This window comes from Myxine glutinosa, chromosome 4, assembly GCF_964187855.1.
Source record: "Myxine glutinosa chromosome 4, kmMyxGlut1.1, whole genome shotgun sequence".
NCBI classification, from domain to species: Eukaryota; Metazoa; Chordata; class Myxini; order Myxiniformes; family Myxinidae; genus Myxine; species Myxine glutinosa.
Window position 1 is genome coordinate 57,302,125 of NC_136264.1, and position 27,513 is coordinate 57,329,637.

A 27,513-nucleotide genomic window follows, 5' to 3' on the forward strand; every position below is an offset into this window, starting at 1 on the left:
CGTTTTTTGAGGAGACCCATGTAGTCTTTGTTTTGCAAGAAGACTACAGATGTTTGCGTGGTGTGCACTTACAAGGTTCTAGATCTAGATGCTCTAAAGGGTACGTTCCAACAGTGGTTAGGGTCTGAGGGGTAGAAAGGGTCGAATATCTCAAGCATGTAAAAAGGGGTCTAAAAGGGACGAAGTGGTCTTAAGCTCTAAAGTCTAAATGGTCATGGGTCCAAGCTGTCTTGCACATCTGAAAGGTAATAAAGAGTCTAAATGGTGTTACGGTGTCAAGGGTCTAAAGAGAGTCAAGGGACTTCAGGTGTGTAGAGTTCTCAAAGGTCTGAAAGGTGAAGGGGTCTAAAGTGTCGAAAGTGTCTTTGCAGTAAAAGATGTCTCTAAGGGTCTTAAGTGTTCTTAAAGGTCTTCGGGGGTATTAATGGGTCTTGGCGTCTTCAGAATTTTGGGGGTCTTATGAGTCTTCAAATTTTCAGGGGTCTTTGAAGGGGTACCCAAATACAAAAAACAACAACTGAAGACAATTAAAAATCATTAATTTGAAAGTTTTTTTTTTTTTTGGCAAAGTGTCGAAAATAGCCCGAGAGTGTCAATTTTCGATTTAATCAGTGACGTCACAGCATGCTGTCACCTTGATCCAAATGTCTTCTGTGTGTCAAGGGTTCTGAAGGAATAGAGGGGTCTGGAGCTCACACGAACGGCTCCTTTTTATACAGTATAGATGAAGTCCTGCCTCATTCAGCCGTTCCTTGTAGTGGTCTAGCTAGCCCTGGAATACATCGAGTTGCTCGATGCTCAATTCTCCTCTATGGCACCATTGTCCTTCCTCAATGTGATGACCAAACCTGTACAGAATATTCTAGATTCATTGTGCTGTCCAGATTATTCTCTTCCACGAGCCCTGAATATGCTTGGAAAAGGAAAAGAAAAGATGAGGCCTCACTAAATTCCTGTACAGTGTTAACATTACCTATTTTGATTTATTAATGTGTCCCCCACTAATACAGCCTAAAACCCTATTAGCTTTACCAATGGCTGCCTGGCACCCTGCTCTCTGCTCACTCCCTGTAGATAGTTATATACTACCACTCCCAGATCTTTCTCCTATGTCACATGCTCCAAGATGGCCCCTCTCATTGTATAGTTTCTGTTTTCATGATTTGTGACCCATCCCTATAACATTACATTTCCTGAATCTGATCACCACCTCCCCTCTCCCTGAGAAGGGTCATATCCAGGACTCCTGTGACCATGGAGAGCATAAGTTCGTTTGAGGATGGATTTTGGTACTTTGGGGTATATAGAAAAAATGAGCTCCTATGCCCCTCCCAAGAGTGTGGGCTAACTCCACCAGAGGGCAAAATCCAAAATGGCCACTGGCGGCCATCTTGAAAATTACACAATTACATATCTCTTGAGTAAAATAACTTAGACATGAAATATGTGTCGTTTTTGACTAATTTAATGACCAGGAGTCCATTCCAGTGGTTATTTTTTCATTTCATGGTCATCATGGTCATTTCATGATTTCATGGCCATTGCATGGATTATTCCACGTTTTCTCTCGATTTGCACATCATTCTGAGGAGGAATCACTTTACGTTGTGGGGGCTCGCCTCTTTTGGTTGTTTTGTATGGGGTGACACCCTGCATTTCAGTCACAAAATCCTTTAGGGTTGCAGAGACTTCCTTTGAGCTCTTTACCCTCTCAGTAGCCAAGTCCCGCTTAATTTCCTCTGATGCCGGTTGTACATACATCATGTTTGTGTCACATCATGTGTGATGTTCCACCTCCGGTGAGAGTATCATCCGGTGAGATGGCAGGTTTTCCTTCTGCTATATCATAGGGGCATATGGAGGAAAGTTGCAGGTCGTGCACTGCCCACACATCATGAAGAAGTAGGACATCTGCATAGATGATGCAAATGCCATCTTTATGGAGGATGTCTACCAGCTCCTTGTTTTTAGTGAGCCCATGTAGTGTCAAACTCAGGTTTATGCTGCATGTTGTCTGACGGCCAGTGGCATACTACTGTGTCAATAGCGAAGCCAAGGAGAGTGTTTTGGGGCTTAAATCGATATCACTTTTCCCTGGTTTATTCAACCAAGTTACTATCTGTGAAAGCAACTCACTGAGATTCTCTTTCTGTTGGTGGCCATCTTGGATTTCACATTGAAGATGACCATGGAATGAGAAAATAATCACTGTAATGGACTCCTGGTCATTAAATTAGTCAAAAACGACACTTATTTCATGTCTAAGTTATTTTATTCAAGAGATATGTAATTGTGTAATTTCCAAGATGGCCGCCAACGGCCATTTTGGATTTTGCCCTCTGGTGGAGTTAGCCCACACTTTTGGGAGGGGCATAGGAGCTCATTTTTTTCTAAATACCCCAAAGTACCAAAATCCATCCTCAAACGAACTTATGCTCTCCATGGTCACAGGAGTCCTGGATATGACCCTTCTACCCCTGTCTTACATCAAATCTTCGTGTCATCTGCTAATTTTGAAAGGCTACTTTTAACCCCACTATCCCAATCATTAATATAAGTTATAAATAACTATAATTAAAGACATTGGCAAGTGAATGGAATATTCACAGAGAAACAAAAATGTCGAGGAGGGCTATTCAATATACCAATTTGGCTGATTAAGTTTGGCAGGAAACTTGTGAGAACATTGGAAGATGTAAATAGTAATAATGAAAGATTAACAAAATGAATATTTTTTGTTAAGGACATTAAAAATAAAATTGCAGGGGGGGGGGGGGGGGGGGAATGCATCATTCGTACAGAACTCTCGAGTTGCATCGAATACCAAGGAAACTTGCTGAATGCTGAAGAATAATTTAATAGCAAAGCACCAAAGATTAACATCTGACACTGAAGACTGACTCTTGCTTTTCTTGCCAAACAGCATGTCATTTCAGAGCATCCACTTCACATTAAAATGGAGATGCCACCTGTTGGAATGGGTCTCCCTCCACCCCCTCCATTCCAACATGGGCCTCCCAACCAGCCGCAACATTTCAATCAACCTTCCCCTGGTCCGCGGGGGCATTTTCGTCATCCTCCTCCACCTCATCATCTCCCTCCACCGCCTCTTGGGCATATGATGCATGGTCCTTGGGTAATGGGCAGTGGTGCTCCTGGTCTAGGACATGGTGGCCCTAGCCTCGGACCTGGTGGCCCTGGCCCTGCACCTGGTGGTCCCGGCCCTGGTGGCCCTGGCCTTGGACCTGGTGGCCCCGCCCTTGGACCTGGTGGCTCTGGCATTGGACCTGGTGGCCCCGGCGTTGTACCTGTTTCTGGACCAGGTCCCGGACTCAACATTGGCCCTGGACACGGCCCAGGCCCTGGTGCCTTTGGTTGTCCACAACCAGGACTCGGGCCAACCTTTCCCGGACCAGGAATGGGACCATCACCACAGGGACCAATGCACCGGCCTCCTCCGCCACAATCTTGTCCCCCTGGAAGAGGGGAGACTCCTTCCCATGGTCCTCCTATACCAACACCACCACCACCACCACCACAAGTGAGACTTCGGGCCTAGGCCACATCTTTTTGAATTGTCGGTGGGTGGGTTGAGAAATGCTGCTCTTGTTGTCATACAAAGTTAAAATTATCATATAACATTCAAATATCACATTGAGCGTATGACATTCAAATACCACAAAAACTTGGCTTGGGAATTATTGGAATTATTGTCTCTTTCATACAGGGGTCCCCCATAGATTTGATATTTTAAAAAAACATTATCTTGTTTGTGGATGCCATCTAGGGTACTAAAAGTCTGCAGTATTGTTGACAGGAAGAACAGGTAAGAAAAGTTATGTGAGAAATATGTGAGTAGGTCTAGATTTGTGGCAGAATAGATGTCGAGGTGTTTTCAGTTGGGTGTGCATGAGTTGGCACTGCCATGTAGAAATTCTTGCTGTAGGAGGTTATGGTGGATGTAGGTTATGTTTTCACTCCTGGCTGTCTCTTTGTTTGTGAACAGGATATCTCAAAAAGTTGTGGACTAATTCAGACGAAACTTGGTAGACAGGTTAGGTGTGTGACATGGACAAATCAATTCGATTTTAGTGAAGATCTGAAGAACCACCTTGAGATGGTTTGGTCATGTGTTGAGGAAGGATGAAAGTGACTGGTTGAGAAGAGTGGTGGAAATGAATGTAGAAGGAAGTAGAGGACGGGGAAGACCGAGAAAGACTTAGATAAAGATGGTGGAAGAAGAAATGCGGGCAAGGGGGTTAACAAGGGGAGATGCAGAAAATAGGGCAAAATGGAGAAGATTGTCATGGGGACCGCAAGGCTAACCCCCGCTCTAGCAGGGAAAATGGCCTTAAAATGCATGTTGTTGTGTTGTTGTTGAAGATCTGAATCCAGATCCAGATATGAGAATTTTTTAATTCTTTAAGTGATTCTTCATTATTGAGAGATGGGGCCAAAAACGATATGCATTATAGCATGATATTTCAAAAAGTTGTGGACGGATGACAAAACTAGGTGGATGAGTTGGTTTGGTTAGGTGACAAGAATACACAGATTAGATTTTGGTTAAGGTCGGGATCCAGATCCGGCCTATCATTAGGATACAAAATGTAAACTGTTCAGCCTGGCGGAGGTATGCGCTCTACTGGTTGCCATTCGAGTTATTGCCTGTTATCATTTACTGAAGAGGCTACAAAACTCTGACTTATCCACACACGTCCTGCCCCTTTAGATGATGCCTGGAGCGATCAGACCTCCAGCATTAAACCAGAGCTCTGTGGGTCCCCCTCGAGGTACAGTCAAGCTTTTCCTCCACTTTGCGCTTTCTCATGGCTTGTACCTTATTGTTATGCTTGCTAACACAGATTTATGGAACAACTTTGATTAAAAATGATGTTCATGTTTTGGTTGTGGATATGCCTTTTATAACTGACCCTCTTAACCATCACCATCTTGCACCTCTAATCTGCCAGGAGAGATTCATCCTGAAAACGCCCACTCAGGTTCAAGGGAAAAAGAACAAAGTACTTTTCCTGGACCCAGAGACTTCAGAGATGGTCTCAACGAAACATTTGAGGGCTCTGGCTTTCACGGTGGTGGGTCAGGTCCTGACGAACATGGACACCCACCACAACCACATTTTGATGGACTTGAGTCGAGGGGTGATCAAAGAGGTCCTTCAAGACCCTACGAAGGACCTGAATTCTCTGGTGGACCAGAATTTCAGGGTCATTTTGACCGGGGTAGTTTCCATCATGGTTCCAGGGGCCGTGGTTATGATGGCCCAGGAAGATTCGAAGGATCTGGAGGTCGAGGAGGCAGAAGATTTCCCGGAGGTTTTGATTATCGAGGACCAAGAGGAAGTAGAGGATTCAGAGGTGGTCGTGGACCCCGACAGGATGGCTTTGATAATCGGCCTAGACCGGAACGCCACAGTGGGCAGGTGGATTTCAAAGAAGATTATCGTAAGTACAAGTCTTTGGTAAGCTATTGTCCTTTGTACCTTTTTGGTCTGTTTTAAGCCTTGAAAATGCTCTGTTGATTATATGTTGTTTTTTGGGTGTTTTTTTGGTTCAGTCTATGCTCGTGGAAAAAAACTAGAGCACTGAACTGAACACACCAGAACATAACATAACAATAACATAGTGGAAAAGGGGGAGCACATCTACAGCAGGAAAGAAGGACACAAGAGGAACATTTGCAGGAATAATGGTCATGGGGAAGGATGAGATCAATGGGAGGGGGTGGAGGATACAGAGGGGTACACAAGTGGAATACAAGCTCAAAGACGCCAAGAGGAGGATGTGAAAAACTAGAGATGGAATGAAAAATTGAGGGAGGGGTGTGGTGGGACACTAAAGAGAGTAGAAAAGATCATTAGTATGGATAGGGGATGACTTGAGGTAGTGGTGAGCACCTTTCCTGAAGGAAGAATGGGATTGAACAGATGGAGGAACTTGCTTCTACAGGAGAGAGAAAAGAGAAACAACTGGGTGGAGGTGAGCAGTTAGCCTGGATTTTGGGAGTTTCACCCAAAGTAGGTTGCATGTGTGCCCTTGCACAGACCTGGGGGGGGAACAGAGTAAGGAAAGGGCAAAGGTTGCAAGACTACATAGGAGGTGTTAAGAGTCAGAGGCCACCGACCTGTCAGGGATGCGAAAATAATAGGCCATGGGACTTGGCTTCATTGCAGGAGATTCCAATGATTATGAGGACCTCGGTTTTCACAGCAGCATGCTGAGCAAGGTGTGAGGCAGTAGCGCCAGCACAAAGGGGAGAGCAGTACTCTTTTGAGCTGCAGAAGGCCTTGTAAGCTGATAAAAGTTCACATTTCCAAAGGAAATACTTTGCATGACATAGAATGCCCCGTCTCTGCAGCATGCATTGGAGACAAACTTAGATATATGGTTTGCCCAAGAAAGATCTTGGCTGATTGCAAGTCCCAAACGTTTGTTACTGAACTTCAAGAGGTTTGTTGAGAAAGTAGATGGGAGCGTTTACCATACGGTCATTTCCGAGAATTAGAGAGACAGACATGAAAGATGTATTGACAAAACAAAGTGGATGAGTTTATTAGATGACACGACCAAGCCAATTAGATTTTGGTTCAGCTCTGGATCCAGATCAGTGGGATACAAAACGTAAGCTGTTCAGCCTGGCGGGGGTATGTACTCTATCAAATGCCATTCGAGCTGCAATGGTGTGTGTGTGTGTGTGCGTGTGCGTGTGCGTACGTACCGTGCTTGTGTGTTGCCTTCCTCCCTTCCCCCCATAACTTTTGTTTTACCATTTGAGGTTTGGCCATCAAATTTTCAACAAAGCTTTATTATTATCAACAATTTTAATCCAACTGGCCTGAAATTTTAAGAATTTGCATATTGGGTCACTGAATTGGTTCACCAATCAAAGGCTAGAAGCTAATAATTTTTTTTAAGATCCAAAGGTCAAGGTCGCATCTAATCAACAATTTTCATCCAGTTGACTTGGAATTTTAAAAGGATTTGCATATCGGGTCACTGAATTGGTTCACCAATAAAATGCTGGAAGCTGATTATTTTGAGGTCAAAAGGTCAAGGTCACAAAATCGTCAATTTCCATCTGACTTCAATTTGAGCAGTTTTTGCATATTGGGTCAATGGAACCTATTACTTTTGAGGTCAAAAGGTCATGGTTGTCTAGAATGTCAATTTTTTTACAGCTGTTTTTGTCTTGTCCAGCATACAGAAGAACTAGGCCTTGCGCTTCTGGTTCTGCTGGCAAGGCTGTTTTTCCAAGCTCTCCACGCCATCAAAGTAAAGTATTTTTCCCATTTGTATTTTTGTCAAAACTGTATTTTTATTTTACTGTGTTTCTTCTACTATGTGTTTCTCGTAAGATCTCGGTGTAAATCATGCATACCTGTGTGTAATAGTCGGTTGTTCCTGCCGCGTTTTCAGGCCTTGTCCCTCGAGGCTTTCCTGTCTCCTCGGCGGCCTTTTGTTTACTTTTGTTCTCTCACTGCATAATTTTTTCCTTTGTCTGTCTTTTCAGACATATTTCCATACTTCCCATAAAAATAAAAATCCTAATTAAATTCTCTCCCATTGGCTTCCTCTCCACCGATCGTGACCACGTGTTTCACTCCACCCGTTTTTTTTTTCTCTCCTTCCTTCATAATTTGATCCTCTCCAGCCGACACCTTTCCAATTCTAATTTTCACCATACTCTTTCAACTTTCTCCTTCTTCCTCTGATGCACTTTCACCTAACCTTCTGACGAGGTCCGATGCTCCGAGGAGACACTAAAGACACCGCACTGAGAATATAAGCCGTTTAATGGTAGAGTCCATACACATGTGGGAGAGAGAGAGATCAGCTCGAATCTAGCTCGGTCCCTTCTCAAATACAATTCCCAGTGAGCTTCATTTATATACAAACAGGCAAGGTCCAGCGCAGCACAGATAACTATCCACAGTCAGTTCCCGACAAGGGTGAGTCACGTGCGCAATGCACCGCACCCAGTACCTTGAGGGTCACTCCATTGGAATGTGCGGATCTTCCTGTCATTGTTAGATAAGCAGAGAGAATAACGTGAACCAGCTGCGTTTGCAGACAGCCAAAGGACCATTGTTTAGAAATGTGAAGAGAATGAAAAAGAGAACATATCACAGGGTCTGAGATATACATTCTTAGTCTGTGTAACAAACTAAGGAAAACAGATTAAATAAATCAAACACTGATTCCCACTCTAAAAGAATGTGTTTTGATATTCCCACTCAAGGATATTCCTTCATACCAACTCCAACAATCCCTTCTCCTGTTCAGATATTAATTGATTTTTAATATCAAAGAACAACAACTTTTGTGGAACTTTATTAACGTTTCCGATCCACAACGAAGACGGCTGGTTTGGCGAAGATGTGCCCTGCTGGAGGGCCAATAACCTCCCCCGCAGGACCGGCTCCCTCCGCCTCCTGCAGGCGCAATCCCTCCTAATCTTCAGGTTAATTGAGCTCCATTTTCATGAGGGCTTGGATGTGTTGTTCCTCTGGGGAGAACATGAAATCGTTAATTTTTTGCAACATTCGTTCTTGCTTGTCATACAAGGCATGATAATCAAAAGACAAGAGAGAAACACCCCTTGTTTTGGGATCATCTGTGAATGTGGACTCCTTGGAATCCGGAGTGACGGGTAGATCAGGCAGTTTCTCGTTCTCGTCCTCGTCCTCACTCATCTCCATTTGGGCCATTTGTGCAGAGGAGCAAGAAAAGAAAATCTCCATGCATATCCGAAGGAGATGCTTCATTATAAACACAGTTAAAACTAGTCCCACTATTATAGTGAGACCCCACAAAACCCAGGACAATATGGAATATCCACAATTGCTGAACCATCCTGATCCCAAAATCGCCCTTCTAGTCCGAAGTTTTGAGTTTTGTATATCATCCAGTATCAAGACTTCCGGTACCACTGAGCCCAAATAACAGACTCCCTTCCAGTTTATATAGTAATCCTCCGTCGTGCAAAGTCCTTCCTTGGCACACCTGAGCTCCTCACCACATACAAGGCTTTCATCCGCAGCTCAATGGAATACTGTTCCCCCCCTATGGACCGGTGCTCCTGCCTCACACATAGCTCGGCTTCACACTGTAGAAACCAAAGCTTTCAGAATCATTGGAATCTCCCGTGATGAAGCTATCTCCGAGGGCCTTTCACTCACTCACCGCAGGCCGGTTGGTGGACCTTCTGTCTTCTACCGACTCCTCTCCGGCCGAGCTCCCTCAGCTCTGTCTGTGCTCTGTCCCCCAAATATTCCTACAGGTCGCACAAGATCTGCCAGCAACCCTCTTCTGATGAAACTGCCAAAATCAAGACTCTCTGCTCACCTTCACTCTTTCATTCCTCTTTTCTCCCACTTATGGAACAAACTCCCTCACTCTCTTCAATCCCACTCCTCCCTCCAGGTCTTTAAAACAGCCATCTCTTATCTTCCCCCATCCAAAACCTTGATCTTTTCTACTCCTGTTAATTTCATCCCAGATCCACTTTTTTGAAATACTGACTTCTTTCCTTGAAGTCGTCACAGTGTCCAAGCATTTCATACCTCTCATCCCTCCCCCCCCCCCCCCAAGCCCTCTCCCTCCCACAGATCTCCCGATGTCCCTGTTCTCTACTGTTGTACTTGTGTGCTTCCCTCTCACTGCCCATCTTGTCTCCCTGTCCCTTTATTTTTTGTTTTTAAAATGTGATTAATGTCAGCTCTTACACAAGCCTCGATCTTGTATACAAAAAAAAAAACTGAATACAAATTGTAGGTAGATGGGCTTTGCATTTACATATGCTTTCCAGTTAATATTTGTGATCGTTTTGAAAATATAGGAGAGAAATGCTTTGAGGCAGGGTTGAAAAGGATGAGTTTGACTGAAGATAAAGTTTAAGAAGGAGCGAATGATGAAACGATCCTTTTGAACACGTGGCCAACAAGAAACGATACGGACTATCTAAAATGAGGTGAACGATCTTTTGTGTTGGAGAAGGTAAAAGGAAGGAATTGGAGCGAGGTTGGGAAAATAGGGTAGAGAAAATACGAGAAAGGCAAGACAAACTGGTGTGCGAGTCTGTTGCAATTTGGAGGAAAGGCTCAACTGGCCGAGGCAGGCACACGAGATCAAAATAACCAAATGGACACAGACATGGCGATGAATACACAATGCAAACGATGATCGACAAAAACAAAACTCCACAACAGTCGACGGGAACATAGACAAATCGGAAATCGTTTATTTAACTTTGGAAACTAGTCACTCGGAGAAGGAAAGCTGCACCCTCTGGAAATTGGAAGGAGCTTGTTTTTTTAAATCCTGGTCTTGCTTGATTTCCATTTTTTTAGGCTTTGGTTGCAATTTAAACAAATAAATAAATGGACAACTTTCCATTGGTTCAGAGTATGAACAAGACGAGTGTTATGGACCTGGACTACCTGATTTTGAAGCCCGGCATGAAGATGGCTGGAGAAGGACGCTTCCACCCGGCCCAGGTGAAGAACCCTGGCGAGGCCATGCAGAGGAGGGATGGAGGAGGCATGGAACATCAAGTCGTGATTTTCCTCCAGTAAGTCCTATTCTTCTTCTCATCACTGGCATATTGGGACCTCAAGATGAATATCTTAACAAAAAAGTCCAAATCTCCATTTTCTTATGAAATCATCCTCTTTATTTCTTTCTTTTTAATCGTGTGCTGCTTTCTTCTGCAGCTTTACTGCATTTTGTGAAAGAAAAATGCATATTTAGAATTTGATTAGAGTACACCTCTTCATGTTGCAATGTTCCTTGTTTTGATTTTTTCTATTACCCCCCACAATCCCTTTTTACCTCCATACATAGCCACCAGGGGAGTTTGACGAAGCAAGTAGGCGACGAGAGGGGGTATCGCGTGATGTACGTCGTCCTCCAGATATGGAGCGGCATAGGGATGATAGGTAATGGTGGTAATGTTGCAAGGCCATTTTCATCACACTTTTATCAGGATTAAAAATATATATATTTCAGCTTGTATCTAACCACACATCTTCTTTATTCTATCCATGTATAATGGAGCACATGTATGTATGTATGTATGGATGTATGTGTGTATGTACGTAGTGTGTTCAAAAAGTATCCGACCTTTATTTTTCGTGCGTAAAAAAAAAGAAGCTAGGGAGGCGTTGATTGGTGCACGTATGTAGGCGATCCTAATGCGCACGCGTGAATTTTTTCCCACCTGCAGAAGCTGTCATTCGACGGCAGACCGCCGATGAGTGAGGACATGTAAGTGAGCGCTGTCGGATTTTCGTTTTTGACAAAATGACGGAAAAACTTGAACAACGCTACTGCATCAAATTTTGTGTTTTTTTGCCTCGGGGATGTTGGATGCTTCCATTGTGATGACTGCAACTTGGTTTCTGGGTCGTACCCATAAACCCAGGACTCATCGCCAGTGATCACTGTGTTGAGGAAGCTGGGATCGCTGTTCACAGTCTCCAGCATGTCCTGTGCGATCTCCAAACGGAGTTGCTTCTGCTCAATCGTTAGCAGCTTTGGTACGAACTTCGCTGAGATTCTCCTGAAGCCCAAATCCTCCTTCATAATGGAATGAACGGTGTTGAATCTTGCAGATCGTTTCTACTTGGGAATCGCCAAGCTTTACACAAAATTTGATGCAGTAGCGTTGTTCAAGTTTTTCCGTCATTTTGTCAAAAACGAAAATCCGACGGCGCTCACTTACATGTCCTCACTCATCGGCGGTCTGCCGTCGAATGACAGCTTCTGCAGGTGGGAAAAAATTCACACGTGTGCATTAGAATCGCCTACATACGTGCACCAATCAACGCCTCCCTAGCTTCTTTTTTTTTACGCACGAAAAATAAAGGTCGGATACTTTTTGAACACAGTAGTATGTAGGTATGTATCATCTACGCCTCTGAGATGATTTGACCGAGGAAGCTGAAACTTTCAGGGATTAGTGAGGGCACCCTGAAGTTGTGTGTGTGTGCAAGTTTCGTTTGATTCCATCAAGTTTTGGGGGGATTTTTTTTTTTCGACGATCTTGACATTTTCTTCCTTTGGGGGTAGGGTGTGTGCAATTGGAATTATTTGAGCTATATAACCACGATGTATCATATATGCACATAAGCAGCATGCAAGTTTTCACTTCAACGTAACCCGGGTTCAAATCATTTTTGAGATTGATCGAGGAAGTGATCTGATCGATCAATACACGGTCGATACACCGCCCAAATAAAGAGAGGTGTCAGAAGAATGTGCTGCACAATTGAAACAAGATCACCCATCTGGGAGTGGGGGTGGGGGGGGGGGGGGGTACTCTGCTGGTTGTTACAATGCTATTTGCCATGTATATTTATATTGTTTTAAGCGGTGAAACCGCTTCAATATTTGGCTATGTCCTTCCTTCCATCCAGCCGTCAAAAATAAAGAACCTTTCAAACCCACCGTGTTTAGTTCTAAAGGATAATTCCAATGGGTTCTAGAGGGTAATTCTAAAGGGTTTCGTTTGTTTCTTGGCTTTGCCAATTTCAAATTTAAAAAATGCCAAATTAAACTGCTTCCTTCGGACACGGGGTGTGATTCTTTTTTTTATGGAGTAGCCCAAAGGGCAAAGCCATCTAGAACAGTGTTTGTCTGTCTGTATGTATCTATGTACAGTCGTGGCCAAAATATTGGCACCCTTGCACCTTTTTCAAATAATGCACCATTTCTTCCAGAAAATTGTTGAAATTTAAAAATATTTTGGTATCCACATATGTATTTCTTAGGTTTGCAGTGGAACAAAACAAAAAAAGCTGGAAAAAAATTACTAAATCTTAGCTTATTCCACACAGAAATCCTAAAATGGCCCGGACAATATTATTGGCACCTTTTAGAAGTTGTTAGAAATAATTAGATTTCAAGCAGGTGATTCTCCTTTACCTTCGAATGCAGGTGCCTGCAATATCAAAATCACTCATTCAACCAGTTTGAATGGAGAAAAGAAAGAAAACCAGAGAATTGTCTGAGGAGGTCAGACACAAGATTGTGGCCAAGCATGGACAATCTCAAGGCTACAAGTCCATCTCCAGAGACCTTGATGTTCCTGTATCCACCGTACGTAATGTTATCAGGAAGTTTAAAGACCATGGCACTGTAGCCAGCCTCCCTGGATGTGGCCACAAGAGAAGACTTGATCAAAGACTGCAGCAAAAGATTGTTTGAATGGTGGAGAAAACACGTTGATCAACTGCCAAACAGATTCAAGCTGACCTTCTGACACAAGGTACGACCGTTTCAATGCGCACCATCCGTCGCCAACTTAATGAAGTATGGTCGGAGACCCAGGAGGACCCCACTGCTAAGAAAGCCCGGCAGGAGTTTGCCAAAACCCACCTGAACAAGACAAAATCCTTCTGGGAGAATGTCATGTGGACAGATGAGACCAAATTAGAGCTTTTGGTAAAGCACATCATCTATATATTCACAGAAAACAAAACGAAGCCTTCAAAGAAAAGAACACTTCCCTACAGTAAAACATGGAGGAGGCCCAGTGATGCTTTGGGGTTTCTGTGCTGCCTCTGGCAATGGGTACCTTGAATGTGTGCATGTCATCATTAAATCAGGATATTATCCAGGCATTTTGGAGCGCAATGTTCAATCGAGTGTCAGAAAGCTGCGTCTCCGTCGAAGGTCATGGGTCTTGCAGTTGGGCAATGACCCCAAACACTTCATTAAAACACGCAGGAATGGTTCAAGACAAAACGCTGGACTGTTCTGAAATCAGCAGTTGGGAGAAGACACCCTTCAAATCTGGGAGAAATGGAGCAGTTTGCACAAGAAGAGTGGGACAAACTGCCAGTAGAGAGGTGTAGGAAGCTCCTTCATGGCTATAGGAAGCTCTTGTCTGCAGTTAATTTTGTCCAAAGGCTGTGCTACCAAATATTAAGTGTAGGCTCTGGGGTGTCAATAATTTTGTCAATGCCATTTCTTTTTATTTTCCGATTTAAAATGAGAAATTAAGTTCCGAATCAAAAACAAATGTTCTGTAATATTAACAGTGAAATAAATAATTGTGGAGACCAAATACTTTTGTGAATTTCAACTTCTTTTTCCAGAAAATTGTGAGTTATTTGAAAAAAGTGCAAGTGTGCCAATATTTTTGACTTGGACTGTATTCGGATTAAACAGTTAAAATAATCACCATTAATACAATAAATAAAAGCAACAGTGCTGTACATTATTCCACATATGCATTGAACATTGCATGCATGATTAAACAACACTGAAAGTCTAACAGCGGCATAGCCGGGCTAGTTTGATACTTTAGTTGAAGAGGATAGTATGACTCCCAGATCATGCACAATTAAAACTTTGATTAAGGGCTCTTCAAACATTGAAGCATTTCTTATGACTGCCTCCAACAACCTTAAGGCTAGTGTTGGTTTAACGGTTAGGGTGGAGGGCTTGGGATCCGAGGGCCCTGAGGTTGAATCCTGGTTAGCTGTTAAATTAACACCAGGTGGGATTGACTCAGCCTGTCCATCCTCCCGAGGTCAGCAAAATGAGGACCAACTCACGGGGTTCTCTCTCAAGGAGGTTGGTGGCAGGATTTGCACTCCGGCCACCGTAAAACACCTCATTCCGTAACACACACAGTGATGTGTGTCGGGATGGCGCTGAGGTCACTTTGATAGCGTTGACTAACTGACCAACATATAGAATAAACCAGGGTCTCAATGCAATCTCTTCACTTCCATGGTGACAGACAGCTTCGAGACTTTGAGTACTTCAAGATAATTCAATACTTAAATTATTTGCTAACTGGTATCTCCACCCAGATCATGCTATCCTCTTCAACTAAAGTATCAAACAAGCCGGCCTATGCCATTGTTAGACTTTCGATCTTGTCTAATCATGCATGTAATGTTCAATGCATGTGTGGAATAATGTACAGTACTGTTGGTTTCATTTATTGTATTGACTATCGTGACTCGGTGCATACCGCGCGCCTCACTGCATGTCGTTTCAAGGGATAGGCATCTTTGACCCATTTCGGTGTCTTTTTGGGTTTTCAGGGTCTTTTGGGTTTTCAGGGTCTTTTTAATCCTTTGTGCCTTTAAGGGTATTTTGGGTGTTTTGGGTCTTTGGGGTCTTTTGTGTCTTCACACCAATGCCAAACACTGAAATTATTGTTCAAGTTAGGCTTTTGGGTCTTAAGGGTCTTTTGGTTTCTGTGTATTTAAGGGTCTTTGGGATCTTCAGGGTGTTTTGGGTCTTTGGGGTATTTTGGGTATTTTTGGGTATTCGGAGTCTTTTTGGGTCTTCGGAGTCCTTGTGGGTCTTCGGGGTGTTTTGGGGCTTCGGGGTCTTTTGGATCTTCAGGGTATTTTGGAGCCGCAGGGCCTTGTTTTTTGTTTTGTTTTTGTATACAAGATCGAGGCTCGTGTAAGAGCTAACATTAATCACAAAAAAAAACAAATGGACACATAAAACATACAATAAAGGGAGCAGGAGACAAGATGGGGAGAGAGAGGGAAGCACACAAGTACAACAGCAAAGAACAGGGAGATCCGTGGGAAGGAGAGGGCTTCGGGGGAAGGAGGCATGGGAAGGGGGGGGGGGTGGGAGAGGTATAAAACACATGGACACTGCGAGGACTTCCAGGAAAGAAGTTGGTATTTCTAAAAAGTGGATCTGGGGTGAATTAACGGGGGTAGAAAAGATCAAGGTTTTGGATGGGGGAAGACAAGAGATGGTGGTGAACAGCTGTTTTAAAGACCTGGAGGGAGGAGTGGGATTGAAGAGAGTGAGGGAGTTTGTTCCAGAGGCAGGAGAAAAGAGGAATGAAAGAGTGAAGGTGAGCAGAGAGTCTTGATTTTGGCAATTTCACCATAAGAGGGTTGCTGTCAGATCTTGTGCGACCTGTAGGAATATTTGGGGGACAGAGCACAGAGAGCCTACATTTGCAGAGTTGTTGTTTTCCTGCTCTCCTGAGGGTTGACACAAACTTGTTCCGAGCTTGGTGGAAGGAACTGAGATTGCCTTCAGTTGGATTAGCCTTCCAAGAGGCATACGCAAGTTGTTTCAGGGCAACTGCCTCACCTCAAGATTCAGTGTACCATGGACGGGAGACTGTATGATGACTGAAGACGAGGTGGGATAAATCTGTGCATGAGAGAGCAGTTTTCTTTGGAAGAATTCCCAGGAAGAGTTGATGTCAAAGGCAGTAGAGATGGGAGACCAGTCCAGATGATTGATGGCTGCTTGAAGACCATGCCAGTATGCCTGAGTGAAATGCCAGACTCGTCGACGCTGAGGAGGTTCTCTGAGAATGGCCAGAGAGATATTCACTTTAACAAGCACATGATCAGAAGAACCGATTGGAGCAGAAGAAGAGCAGCATACATTTGCAGGGAAGTTTGTCATAACCAAGTCTAGAAGAGAAGATGCTCCGTTGACTGAGATCCGGGTCGGGAAATTGACAGATTGTGTCAGTCCCAATGAGTAGCAAAGTCCTTTGCTGAGATGCCATGGCTGGTGAGAGACGTACCCACACCCAGCCAGCTGGCATGATGACAGTTGAAGTCGCCACATATGAGGAAGAGAGAGTTGGGATGAGTGGATAGAAGTTGGTCCATGTTGTCAGACAGTGAAATGTAAATTGAGTCATCACTGTTTGGAGGACGGTACAACACACATATGAACAAAAGGTGGTAGCGGAGAGGAAGCTGTAGCCAGAGGTATTCCTGTGGGTGGGGTGGAGGGAGGGAAGTGCAAGGAGAGTGAGGAAGAGTGTTCTTTTCTTTGAAGGCTTCATTTTGTTTTCTGTAAACACAGAGATAATGTGCTTTAACAAAAAGCTCTAATTTAGTTTCAACTGTCCAAAGGACATTCTCCCAGAAGGAGTTTGGCTTGTTCAAGTGTTTTGGCAAACTCCAGGTGGATTTTCTTACGTCTCTCTCTCTCTCTCTCTCTCTCTCTCTCTCTCTCTCTGTGTCTCTCTGTCTGTCTCTCTGTCTGTCTCTGTCTGTCTCTCTGTCTGTCTCTGTCTCTGTCTCTCTTCTGTCTCTTCTGTCTCTCTTCTTTCTCTCTTCTGTCTCTCTTCTGTCGTCTCTCTGTTGTCTTGTCTCTCTGTTGTCTTGTCTCTCTGTTGTCTCTGTCTCTGAGACCACATCCAGGGTGGTTGGCTACAGTGCCATGGGCCTTAAACTTCCTGATAACACTGCGTACAGTGGACACAGGAACATCAAGGTCTCTGGAGATGGACTTGTAGCCTTGAGATTGTCCATGCTTTGCTACAATCTTGTCTGACCTCCTCAAGACAATTCTATGGGGGTTTTTTTCTTCTTTTCTCCATGCTCACAAAACAGCAGAATGACTCCTTTTCTCTTTTCAAACTGGTTGAATGAGTTATTTTTATATTGCAGGCACCTGCATCTTACCACAGGTGAGTTCAATTCCAAAGTGAAGGAGAATCACCTGCTTGAAATCTAATTATTTCTAACAACTTCTAAAAGGTGCCAATAATATTGTTCGGGCCATTTTAGGATTTCTGTGTGGAATAAGCTTAGATTTTGTAACCTTTTCAGCTTTTTTTGTTTCGTTTCACTGCAAACCAAATAAATACATGTGTGGATACCAAAATATTTTTTAATTTCAACATTTTTCTGGAAGAAATGGTGCATTATTTGAAAAAAGTGCAAGGGTGCCAATATTTTTGGCCATGACTGTATATCATTTAATGATCCTTCCACTTTTGGGCAGATTTGATGCTGGAAAGGAGCCCTTCAAAATGCCTTTTGATGGGGATCACAGAAGAGGACCTGGAGTGAGGCATGGCCATGATGGAGGAGCACCAGAGCCTTTTGTAGAAGGGTTAGTGAAACATCAAAGGACCTTGATTATTTCCTGCATCTACTTGTGTCTGTGGTTGTGAACATAGTGGGTGGAGGTGGGGTCGATAGTTTTGCCACAAACATTGTTTGCCATGGATAGTTTTGATTCCATTCAGGAATTGTTTTGAAATTGTAAACGTCTTTACAAGTTGGTCATATACAGGGCTGTGCACAGATTTCGCCGTGGTGGTCAAGGCCAGCATCAGCAGTTTGAGGAGGATAGCAGGAGCAGAGGCCGCGATCAGCCTCCCCATCGGGGTGAGACCTGTTATATCAAGTGTCCTGGATCCTTCGTCATCGTTTGTCAATTGCATTACAAATTCGCTAAAATTATGGAATTATTCATGTATTATGCCCACATACCAAAGGGTAGCTATTTATGGTTGCAGGTGGTGAGGACTGCCGGTTAGACAGCCCATCGGCCGCAGGCCATGAAAGACCACCCTCCTTGTTGACCATGGATACAACACCATTGCGCAAGCGGCCTTGGCATGATGGGCCTAGCCTGCGGCGAGATACAGAGCCTCCTATGGGACCAGATGACCGGAGAGGCAAGCTGCTTTTGATGCATTATTTTGGGACATTTTTGGCATGTACTGCATTATGTTGGTTATGCACTTTGTGCACATTTGGTGCTGACGTATTGGTACTATTTTCGCAAATGGCATTGTGTAGATTAACAGCTAGATTTGGCGCATTATGATCAGGTAGTTACACCTTCTCCCTCTCCTTTCCTCCCTGTCTATAGCACAAACCGATGCAGTTACTTATCACTTTTATCTCTCCAGCAGGACATGGAGGTGGTGGTCCATTAATGCGTTCTCGTGGTCAAGGCTCTCACGATGATGATTTCCATGGCGAAGAGGAGAGCTCTGGGCCTCCTTTGCAATTTATGTCGCCACGTGGTCCTGGCCGGACAAGCCCAGACTGGGGAATACAGCAGGGCCGTCGGGGAGGGGTGCGAGGTGGCAGAGACTCAGCCGTGCCCAGGGGTGGAAGAGGAGTGAGAGGACGCTGATAGGCTGGTCCCTTACATTGACTATCGATGTTCTCTTTCACCGAGAACCAAGCCATTTTCTGGATTCTCTTCACTTTCCTCTGTTCGACTTACCGACTGAAGTCCTTGGATTCTTTCTTTAAAAAATAAATAAAATGTTACAAAAATATATAAAATTATTAAAATTGAAAAAATGTTTGTGGAGGTGCATCAAGCCTTTGTTTTATACATCATTGACAGGGTTTGGGGAAGGGTGAGGAGTTCAATGTAATGATCCGAATCCAAGACCCAGATTCGGATATAACTTCAGAGCTACTGTCTGCCCTGATGAAATTCCCTTGTGTTCATCTTATTTTTCTCTGTTTTCAAATTTCGCTCTCCCTCCATAGCGGAAAGCGATTCCGTTGGATAACATCGCAGGAATGTGTAAGCTGGCATGGCTGAGCTCAAAGCCACAAAACATAGAATTTGCCTGGATAATGGTGCAATTTCATGTCTTTCAAAGCAAACGGACTTGCTTAGACTCCATCATTTTTGTTTGGTTATGTCCTACTGCTTGTGCGATGGATTGTCCCTGTGGCATTTAAATAAAAACTCCATACTTTTTTGCTTCCAACTTTATTTTGACGAACCCAAACGGGTCATATTTAACCAATTCTCATAAGAATTAAACCCGCCATCTTTATTCCAAGATCTCTGGTAATTATATTATTTTACAATTGCTGCCGTTGGTGTTTCTGCAAAGATGACACCGGTCCTCTTTTCTTCAAGGACCTCTGATCAAAAGTGGACGTGCTCGTTAGTATTGGTTTTCCCTTATTTGATTTTCTTCCTCATTGGGAAGAAGTGCTCATAAAGAGTGAACTTTAACCTTAAGTACATGGTATACGACAAATAAAACCAGGTTCTTTGTAATTTAGTTCACTGACCAGTTAAGCAATAGTTAGATCATCATTAAAATACAAATGGATCGTCTGAAGGTATTTTTCGGCATCCATCCTCAGCGTGTAGAAATCCTCACCCTCGTCAACTACACCATTGTCTTCCAACGTCTCTTCCATATCCAGAACTTCGCCCTTGTATCTCCAAGTGTAAGAGGCAGCGTGTGCATTGTAGTGCAAGTAACGCTGTAAAATCGCCTTGATGTTCTCCTCAGAGCAGACCTGTGCATGATGGAATTTGAAAATTGCATTTAATGATTTTTGCATTGTAAAAAGGTAGATCTTGCTGTCACTACATTGTCAAGGAAATGACAAACTTCATCTTACATTTGCACATTGATATGAGCAATTTTTCATGTGTTGTTAAACTACCATCTACTTGGTAATGATGGAGGCCTGTACTCTTTAACAGAGTCGTTAAGGCGTTTGCGACAATTCGAGCACGTGAAGCAAACCTGGATAGATTGCAATTGTTTTTCAGGGTGTGTAAATTTCTGCTCAACATCCAATGGGAATTAAACCCATACAAGTGAGGATAATACAAAGAAGGCTTTACCCACTACCACAAAGCTGTTCTCATTTACATATTACATCTGCAAAGTTTGGGTGGTTATGGTCAAACTTCTAGTTGAGAGGATGATGATATATATATATATAAGGAACATCCAATGGGAATTACACCCATACAAGTGAGGATAATACAAAGAAGGCTTTACCCACTACCACAAAGCTGTTCTCATTTACATATTACATCTGCAAAGTTTGGGTGGTTATGGTCAAACTTCTAGTTGAGAGGATGATGATATATATAAGGAACATCCAAGAAGACTAGGCCTCTCGCTACCTGCTGCAGTCCAAACTGGAATTTGTTCCAGGTGACGGTGATAATTCACCTATTCTTCACAAAGGATATTGTGGGATATCTTGTGTGCACAAATTAATGCTGGTAGATGGAACAACCCAGTTTAATATCATTCTGAGTGATGGCACACACACTGATGTATCTATCACCATGCATGTGAAACACCAGGTGACACTTTATAGCTGGGTTAAAGTTCGAACTGAGGCTGGACAGCTCAGATTGTGCATAACTCTAACCTATCTTGCCAGCCGAAAGCAACTAGTTACGTAATCAGTGAATAAATCATGCATGGAGAAACAGCCACATCCTTCTCTGATTTGTGGTGACACTACAGGTATTTGTGGTCACTTAGTTACCAAATATGAAAATATGTTGGAGTTTTTAAAACAAGGTAGTGGTGTGGAGAAGGTACAGGGCAACATAAGTGCAGGACAAAAGTTAATACACGATTATAAATGCAGGATGATCTTTTGCCAAGGATGATGGTCTGTTCTTCTCGGCACCCTCACCCAGGCCTGTGCCTTTTTTTTTTTTTTTTTTGTATACAAGATCGAGGCTCGTGTAAGAGCTAACATTAATGACAAAAAAAAAACGGGCACATAAGACATAATAAAGGGAGCGGGAGACAAGATGGGGAGAGGGGGAAGCACACAAGTACAACAGTACAGAACAGGGACATCGGGAGATCTGTGGGAGAGAGAGGGCTTTGGGGGAGGAGGCGTGGGAAGGGCGTTGGGGAATATGAAGGGGTGGGAGAGGTAAAAAAAAAACCACATGGACACAGCTAGGGCTTCCAGGAAATAACTTGTGGACACAGTTTCATGCAATTGGACAGTGGGATGCAAGTACTGCTTTACCTGCAGCAGGGAAGGAAAGAAAAAAAAGTTTTGGTGGTACTTAAATTACAAGGGTCACGTGTTCAAGACTGCAGATGAATGCCGTGCCAGCAGCTATCCCAAAGTTCAATTAACAGCGCAAGCAAGCCCTGAATCAGTTTGCAGATCACTTAACTATGTGTGGTTTTCAAACTTTTAGGAATCAGATGCAAGGTCAAGTTTTTATTTTTGTCTTTTTTTTCTTTTCAATGGTTATGCCAAGACCATTTTTATTCCTGGTACATGAAACACCCTGCAACCCATGCATACATGAAACGGATTTTTTTTTTGGAACCCTGGCCACATTTGTATCAAATAATAATGCAACTTTGTTAGAAAAAATTGTCCATGGGTAGACACTTCCATGTTGAAAGTTTTGTGTCAAGCGGTTGCATACAAAACAAATTTAAAAGCGAATAAAGATGCAAAAGTGAGGGCCTCCCTCAACTGGCAATCATAAAATCAAGTATATCACATCGTCAAGGATGTTTGTGGACACCTATTACTAGTATATATATATATATATACTAGCAGAAGTACCCGGCATTGCCGGGCGGGGGAGGGGAGGAGAGGGGAACAGGGGAGAAGAGGGGGAGAAGAGGGGGAGAGGGGAGAAGAGGGGGAGAGGGGAGAAGAGGGGGAGAGGGGAGAAGAGGGGGAGATGGGGAGAAGAGGGGGAGATGGGGAGGGAGGAGGGGGGGAAGGGGGCGGGGGGGAGGGAAGGGGGGTGGGGGGAGGGAAGGGGGGGGTGGGGGGAGGAGAGAGGGGGAGAGGGAGGGATGGGAGGGGGGAGGGAAGGGAGGGGCAGTCAACAATGACGTTGCAGTTCTCATGGTCGGAGAGCAGCACAACAATCGCGACATAGTCCTGCATATTCACAACAGCACGAAGCGGATTTTGGAGACTCACCGATCCTGTGACGTCCTCCAGTACCGGCGTTGCCGGGTGGGGGAAGGGAGACCCGTACATTCCCAACCCGTACATTCGCCCTCTCGACTCAAGCTCACTCGGACAAAAGCCTCGCACAAATTACACCGTGAAGGCCCAATGGTCATGTCTATGCCACAAATCACGGGCGCACTGAATTGAAAATATATAGAACGCTCATACTCAGTGAAAAGTGAAGCCGCCGTGTCGCAATCTTGGTCAGCACGACTCGACCAACTTGCTTCGCGGATCTCGTTTTGTGCGGCAATAAACTGCTCCAATCGGTTACGGAAGGGTTGTGGAAAGACGTTTCACAGCTGTTTCAAAGACATTTAATTCATATCGCACAAAATCGATACAAAACACGATCGCATAAAAGGTGAAAAAACGTGTGACGTGTGACGGGATGGAACATCACGTGATCGCTCTGAGCGAATCAGTCTGGCGGCGGGAATGGAACATCACGTGATCGCTCTGAGCGAATCAGCGCGCTGCTCTGGAACCGGCTGAGATTAGCGGGTACTTCGCTGAAATGCGCTGAGGTAAATATGAATAAAAAATATGGATCGTCAAATATTTTGAGTTCGGCCATGTTCGTCCCAGGCTCAATGTCTATGCCAAATATCAAGCACGTAAGCCTCTTCGTTTAGGAGTCTATCGGTAACATTACACACACACACACAAACTGTGTTTTATATATTGTAACGAATTTGAGAAGTGTAACGAATTTGAGAAAATGTAAAGAATGTGAGAATTATGGTTTTGTTGTGTGTACATGGCACCCTCCGTAATGTAAAGAAAGGTCGAAGCTCGTCCTCTTAGTTAATTCCATAAACCTACACACAGGGCACCAAATATCCTTTTAAATAGTTAGTCCCTTATTTTATGTAGGTTAAGGATGTGTTTCCCAATAGTTTGACTCTTCATTGCACCGAATTAAATAAGAGTAGGCCCCTCCGACGCCCCATGGCAGCTTCCAAGTGCCAGGTTTGCCAGGTTTGCTGCAATTGACTTCTTTAGCCACTTTGCTGCATTTCATCCCCTGTCCACTGTTTGCTGCATTTGACTCCATTACGCAAGAGGTAACCAACGGAGAAGGCGTGTCCACCTCATCATCAGGGGGAGGAGTCAGCCAAGCGCGAGGAACAAGGCGTGGCTTTGCCAACGCGTCATCGAGGGGCGGGATCGGTAGCCCTCGCGACCAATCAAGGCCGAGGCGAGCTGACCGAGGGGCGTTTACAATGCACGCGGGTAAGAAACCCAAAAGCACGTTATAAAAGGACACGCGCGGGTTTCTATAGGGCTTTGCGGAGAAGATTGAGGTCCTGGAGAAGTCACAGAGTCCTGAGAAAATATTGAGAGGTCCGGAGAAGATTGAGAGAGAGGTGCGGCAGATGCGCGATCCAGCTAAAGCAGCCAAGAGAGAACGAGACGTGAGGGGGGTGCTGATACTGCAGCAATACGCCGAGACCCTCTAGGCCCTATTGCCGGTTGTGGAGACGCGGAGCTGCCAGCTGCTGTTCGCTTCGAGCACGGAACGTGGACCTCGACAGTGTGGAATTGCCCGGACCTTCCTGCCCTGCCATCGGCTTGGACCTTCTCCTCCCTCCAGTGATTCCTGCCATCATTTCCCCGTGTAAGTGTGCCCGTTTGTCCGTCTTTCATGTTGTCTTGGGGTATTAATTAAGACTGCCATATATATAAGCTAATCATTGCACTATGTCTCCTGCTCCTTCCATTGCCTTATAAATCATCTTTCTTTTCCTTTCTGCTTAGTGTGTATAAATAGTAATAAATCTTGTTATTCCCTACTTTGTCTGTACTTCTTCATGCTCTTTCGGTCGCTTTAGAGGTTTCCATATTGAGTGTACGTGGCGCGATTCGGCCAACGTTCAGGATCGGGTTTAGTGAAGGCTAATGACTCGAACTTCGGGTTGCTAAAAAAACCGCTCGGCAACTAACTAGACCATCCAAACCGGGGTTTGAGTGGTACTTGTCTCCCTAGTCTGCGGAGGGACGGATAAAGGTATTCGGGATAGACCCTGGACCCATAACCCTGATCCGTTCCATCCCGCGGGATAGCGTTACAAGTACCAGGACCGGGGAGACGGCCAGCTTAACAGGACAAGGGGCTAATCACCCCTTGCTAATGGGAGAGCCGTCCCCCGTATCCGTAACAATTGGTGTCAGGAGTGGGATTCGAACCTGGGACTAAATTTATTTAACCCAAATTTTGGACACCAATTGTACTATTGGCCGTAACAATTGGTGTCTGGGAGTTAGATTTGAGGCCCGAACCAAATTTTTAATAACTTCAAAAAAAAATTTTGGTCAAAAATTAAGAGCACCCGAAATTGTTTTATAAAATCCTAAATTTGGAAATCGTGCCATGGACAATCAAGGCGATCGGATGCAGGTGGGTGAACTAAAAGAGGGGTTAGGGGTAACCCAGGACCACAGGGAAGAAATGGAGGAGGAGAACAATGGCAATGTGGTTGAGGGAGTTTCAGGTGCACAAAATGGCGCCCTCGCGCACGTGGTTGGAGAGGCGCAAAATGGCGCCGCGCGCAGTAGCCGAGTCCGCTGTACCAGCGGGCTTTAACATGCAGCAGTTTAACATGCAGCAGTTCATGACACAATGCCTGGCGTACATGGCCGAGCAGAGGGAAGAAAGGAAGAAATTTAGCAGGGAAATGAAAGAAATGGAAAACAGAATGAAGGCTGATAGTGAGAAAATGGAAAACAGAATGAGGGACGAAGCGAGGGGTACCAGAAACCAAATTAAAGAAATAACTGGGGAAGCGGAGAGGGACAGAGACCGCGGGTTGAGCGAGCAGGTCCCAGGGGTGCACGAGGAGGTAACGCGGGTCGAGAAGCGCTGGTTGAGCGAGGCGGAGGAAAGCGCGGGTACAATGACGGGTATAGAGATCGCAACCCGGGGTATGGGGCAGCCGGCGACCGCTGAGGTAGGAGAGAAAATTTTATTAAAGCCAGCGGTCGTTGAGGCGAATAAAGAAAAAGAAATAATGGGTATAGTTAAAATTGAAGAGACGACGGAGGTAGCCCGGGAATTGCAGGGAAGAATGGAAAATGTGCAAAGTCCCTGCTCACATCACGATGCTGTGCTTAATAACACCAATGAAAGTTTGCAGGTGGTGTTGGAGCGAAGGAGGAGGATCCCCCAGGTGAGTCGTGCTGTGTATTGTGCGGGGAGATTTTGTAGAAGGATGTTTGGCGACAAAAGAATTTTCGCGCGATTGGGGTCAATATGGCACCCGGGCGTTGGTGAGGGGTCCCGTGTGAGTGGAAATGGCACGCGTGTGAGGAAAAGGTGTGCGTCGGCGAGTGAGCGTGTTATAAAGTGTGGGAGTGATACCGAGTGCGAGCGAGAATGCACGTCGGGGTGTACGGAGTGTGACACAGGGAGTGAGAGCGATACGGAGTGTACGTGTGAGGAGTGTGACACGGAGAGTAAGGTGGTGGTGGAACGTGTGCGAGGAAGCACACCTGAGTTGGTTGTGGCGCGGGTGTGGGAGAGCCCATCTGAGCACGTTAGTGGGTGGATGCAAGAGTGCACGCCCATGGTGAGTGTTACGGAGGACGTAATGGAGGAGAGGTGTGGACCGAAGTGTGCGAACGGCGAGTGTGCGCAAGAAGGTGCGTGGGACATGTGGTGTGTAACAGGGAGTGCGGTGGTGGAATGGACGGAGTGTGTGGGATGCACTGGAGGCGCCGAGACGCCAAGTTTTGTGAGTGTGAAACGGGTCTCGTATGCAAGTGAAGCATCGACATTGAACGGGTTAGCGTTTAGGGTGATGGATAGCCGACGTGGGCGCTCGGTGCGCGGTGCGCTTTGTTGGATGCTGGGCCCCGCACGGTCGAGTCCGGGCCTTGTCGGGCGAGGCGACCGGTCCGGTTCAAGGGTGAGTAGGAGGAAGCGGAACGGAGCCCCCTGGCGGAGGCGGGGTTCCGACCGGGCGAGAGTGAGCCATCGGACCCGGGACCGCAAGGTTCTGAGCCGCGATGATGCGTGGAACCTCGGCCCGAGCATGCCTCCTCCCCAGAATCGTGAATGCCGGACGGATCCAACTGCAGGCGACCAAACCACCCGAATTCATTGCTCGGCTTTGCGAAGCCGAGTTTTAATGATGTGACGACGCACCGAGGCTCAGATAAAGCGGACTGTGATGATGATGATAGTGTTCTTGATCCGAAATTTAAAAAAGTGAATAGAATTGGCAGTAATTGGAAAATTTTTGATTGGTTGCAATTAGATGAGCCAAATTGGTAGTGAGAGGTGCCCGATGTGGTGGGATGGCAACTCTGCCATCCCTCACAATGGGGGCAAAGGAGCACTAGGTTATGGGGTTTGGCAGTGAAAACTAGCCCGGGAGGGTTAGGATATAGTGTGTAGGGATCTAGAGAAGATGACCTTAGGTAACGGTAAGATTAGGTAGTGACAATAATACCTGTAGTGGGGACGCAGGTAGATTAGTGTGGATGATAATGACGTGGTATGTGCTTAGTTTAAAGGGAAGACGGGGAGCACTAAGTTAGCAGGGCAACATGTAGTTCAGATGATGCCGTGTGTGTGGTTAAAAGGTGTGATTGCACAGGTGTGCAACTGAACAGGTGTATGGAGCAGTGTATGAGGGAGTGATGGTGATGTGTGTTGTGTTGACCCAAATGGTCCAGGGAGGAAGGAGGGTGCAGGTGGCACCAGGTGTGATTGCACAGGTGTGCAACAACAGGTGAATGGAGAACAGGTGTATGGAATAAATGGTCTGGAGTATATGGAGTATGGAATGGATGGTCGTGGAGTGAGTATGGTGGAGACTGTGGAGTGGAGTGGATGGTGCGAAGGTGTGGATGGGGGAAAGGAGGATGGACCCCATCACGAATACCCGGGGAGGGTAGTGTAAGAGTTAGGTAGAGGGTACAGGTAAATTGTGGTTGGATATTGGCATCTGTGGTGCGTGGTGGAAGAATGATGGTTGACTGGGTGCATTAGT

General features: G+C 45.0%; 2 protein-coding genes across 7 annotated transcripts in view; one reads left to right on the forward strand and one right to left on the reverse strand.

Moving 5' to 3' along the window:
* The window catches only part of WDR33 (WD repeat domain 33), a 203,357-nt gene extending 183,857 nt beyond the window's left edge, over positions 1 to 19,500 (forward strand). For 2 of the 6 annotated variants that reach the window (XM_068112365.2, XM_078775734.1), the window contains exons 16-25: positions 2,924 to 3,541; positions 4,733 to 4,793; positions 4,974 to 5,465; positions 7,218 to 7,292; positions 10,424 to 10,590; positions 10,863 to 10,957; positions 17,769 to 17,879; positions 18,075 to 18,157; positions 18,289 to 18,450; positions 18,688 to 19,500. In XM_068112365.2, the coding sequence (XP_067968466.2) occupies positions 2,924 to 3,541; positions 4,733 to 4,793; positions 4,974 to 5,465; positions 7,218 to 7,292; positions 10,424 to 10,590; positions 10,863 to 10,957; positions 17,769 to 17,879; positions 18,075 to 18,157; positions 18,289 to 18,450; positions 18,688 to 18,917 (2,094 nt within the window). In that variant the 3' untranslated portion in view covers positions 18,918 to 19,500. The remainder of the gene's footprint in view (positions 1 to 2,923; positions 3,542 to 4,732; positions 4,794 to 4,973; positions 5,466 to 7,217; positions 7,293 to 10,423; positions 10,591 to 10,862; positions 10,958 to 17,768; positions 17,880 to 18,074; positions 18,158 to 18,288; positions 18,451 to 18,687) is intronic. The other 4 variants (XM_068112367.2, XM_078775735.1, XM_078775736.1 and 1 more) reach the window with 3 other exon arrangements.
* Positions 19,501 to 19,720: 220 nt separating this feature from the next.
* CYB5D1 (cytochrome b5 domain containing 1) overlaps positions 19,721 to 27,513 on the reverse strand; it is a 158,199-nt gene continuing 150,406 nt past the window's right edge. The window contains exon 4 of the mRNA XM_068112369.2: positions 19,721 to 20,059. Within this exon, the coding sequence (XP_067968470.2) occupies positions 19,829 to 20,059 (231 nt within the window). The 3' untranslated portion in view covers positions 19,721 to 19,828. The remainder of the gene's footprint in view (positions 20,060 to 27,513) is intronic.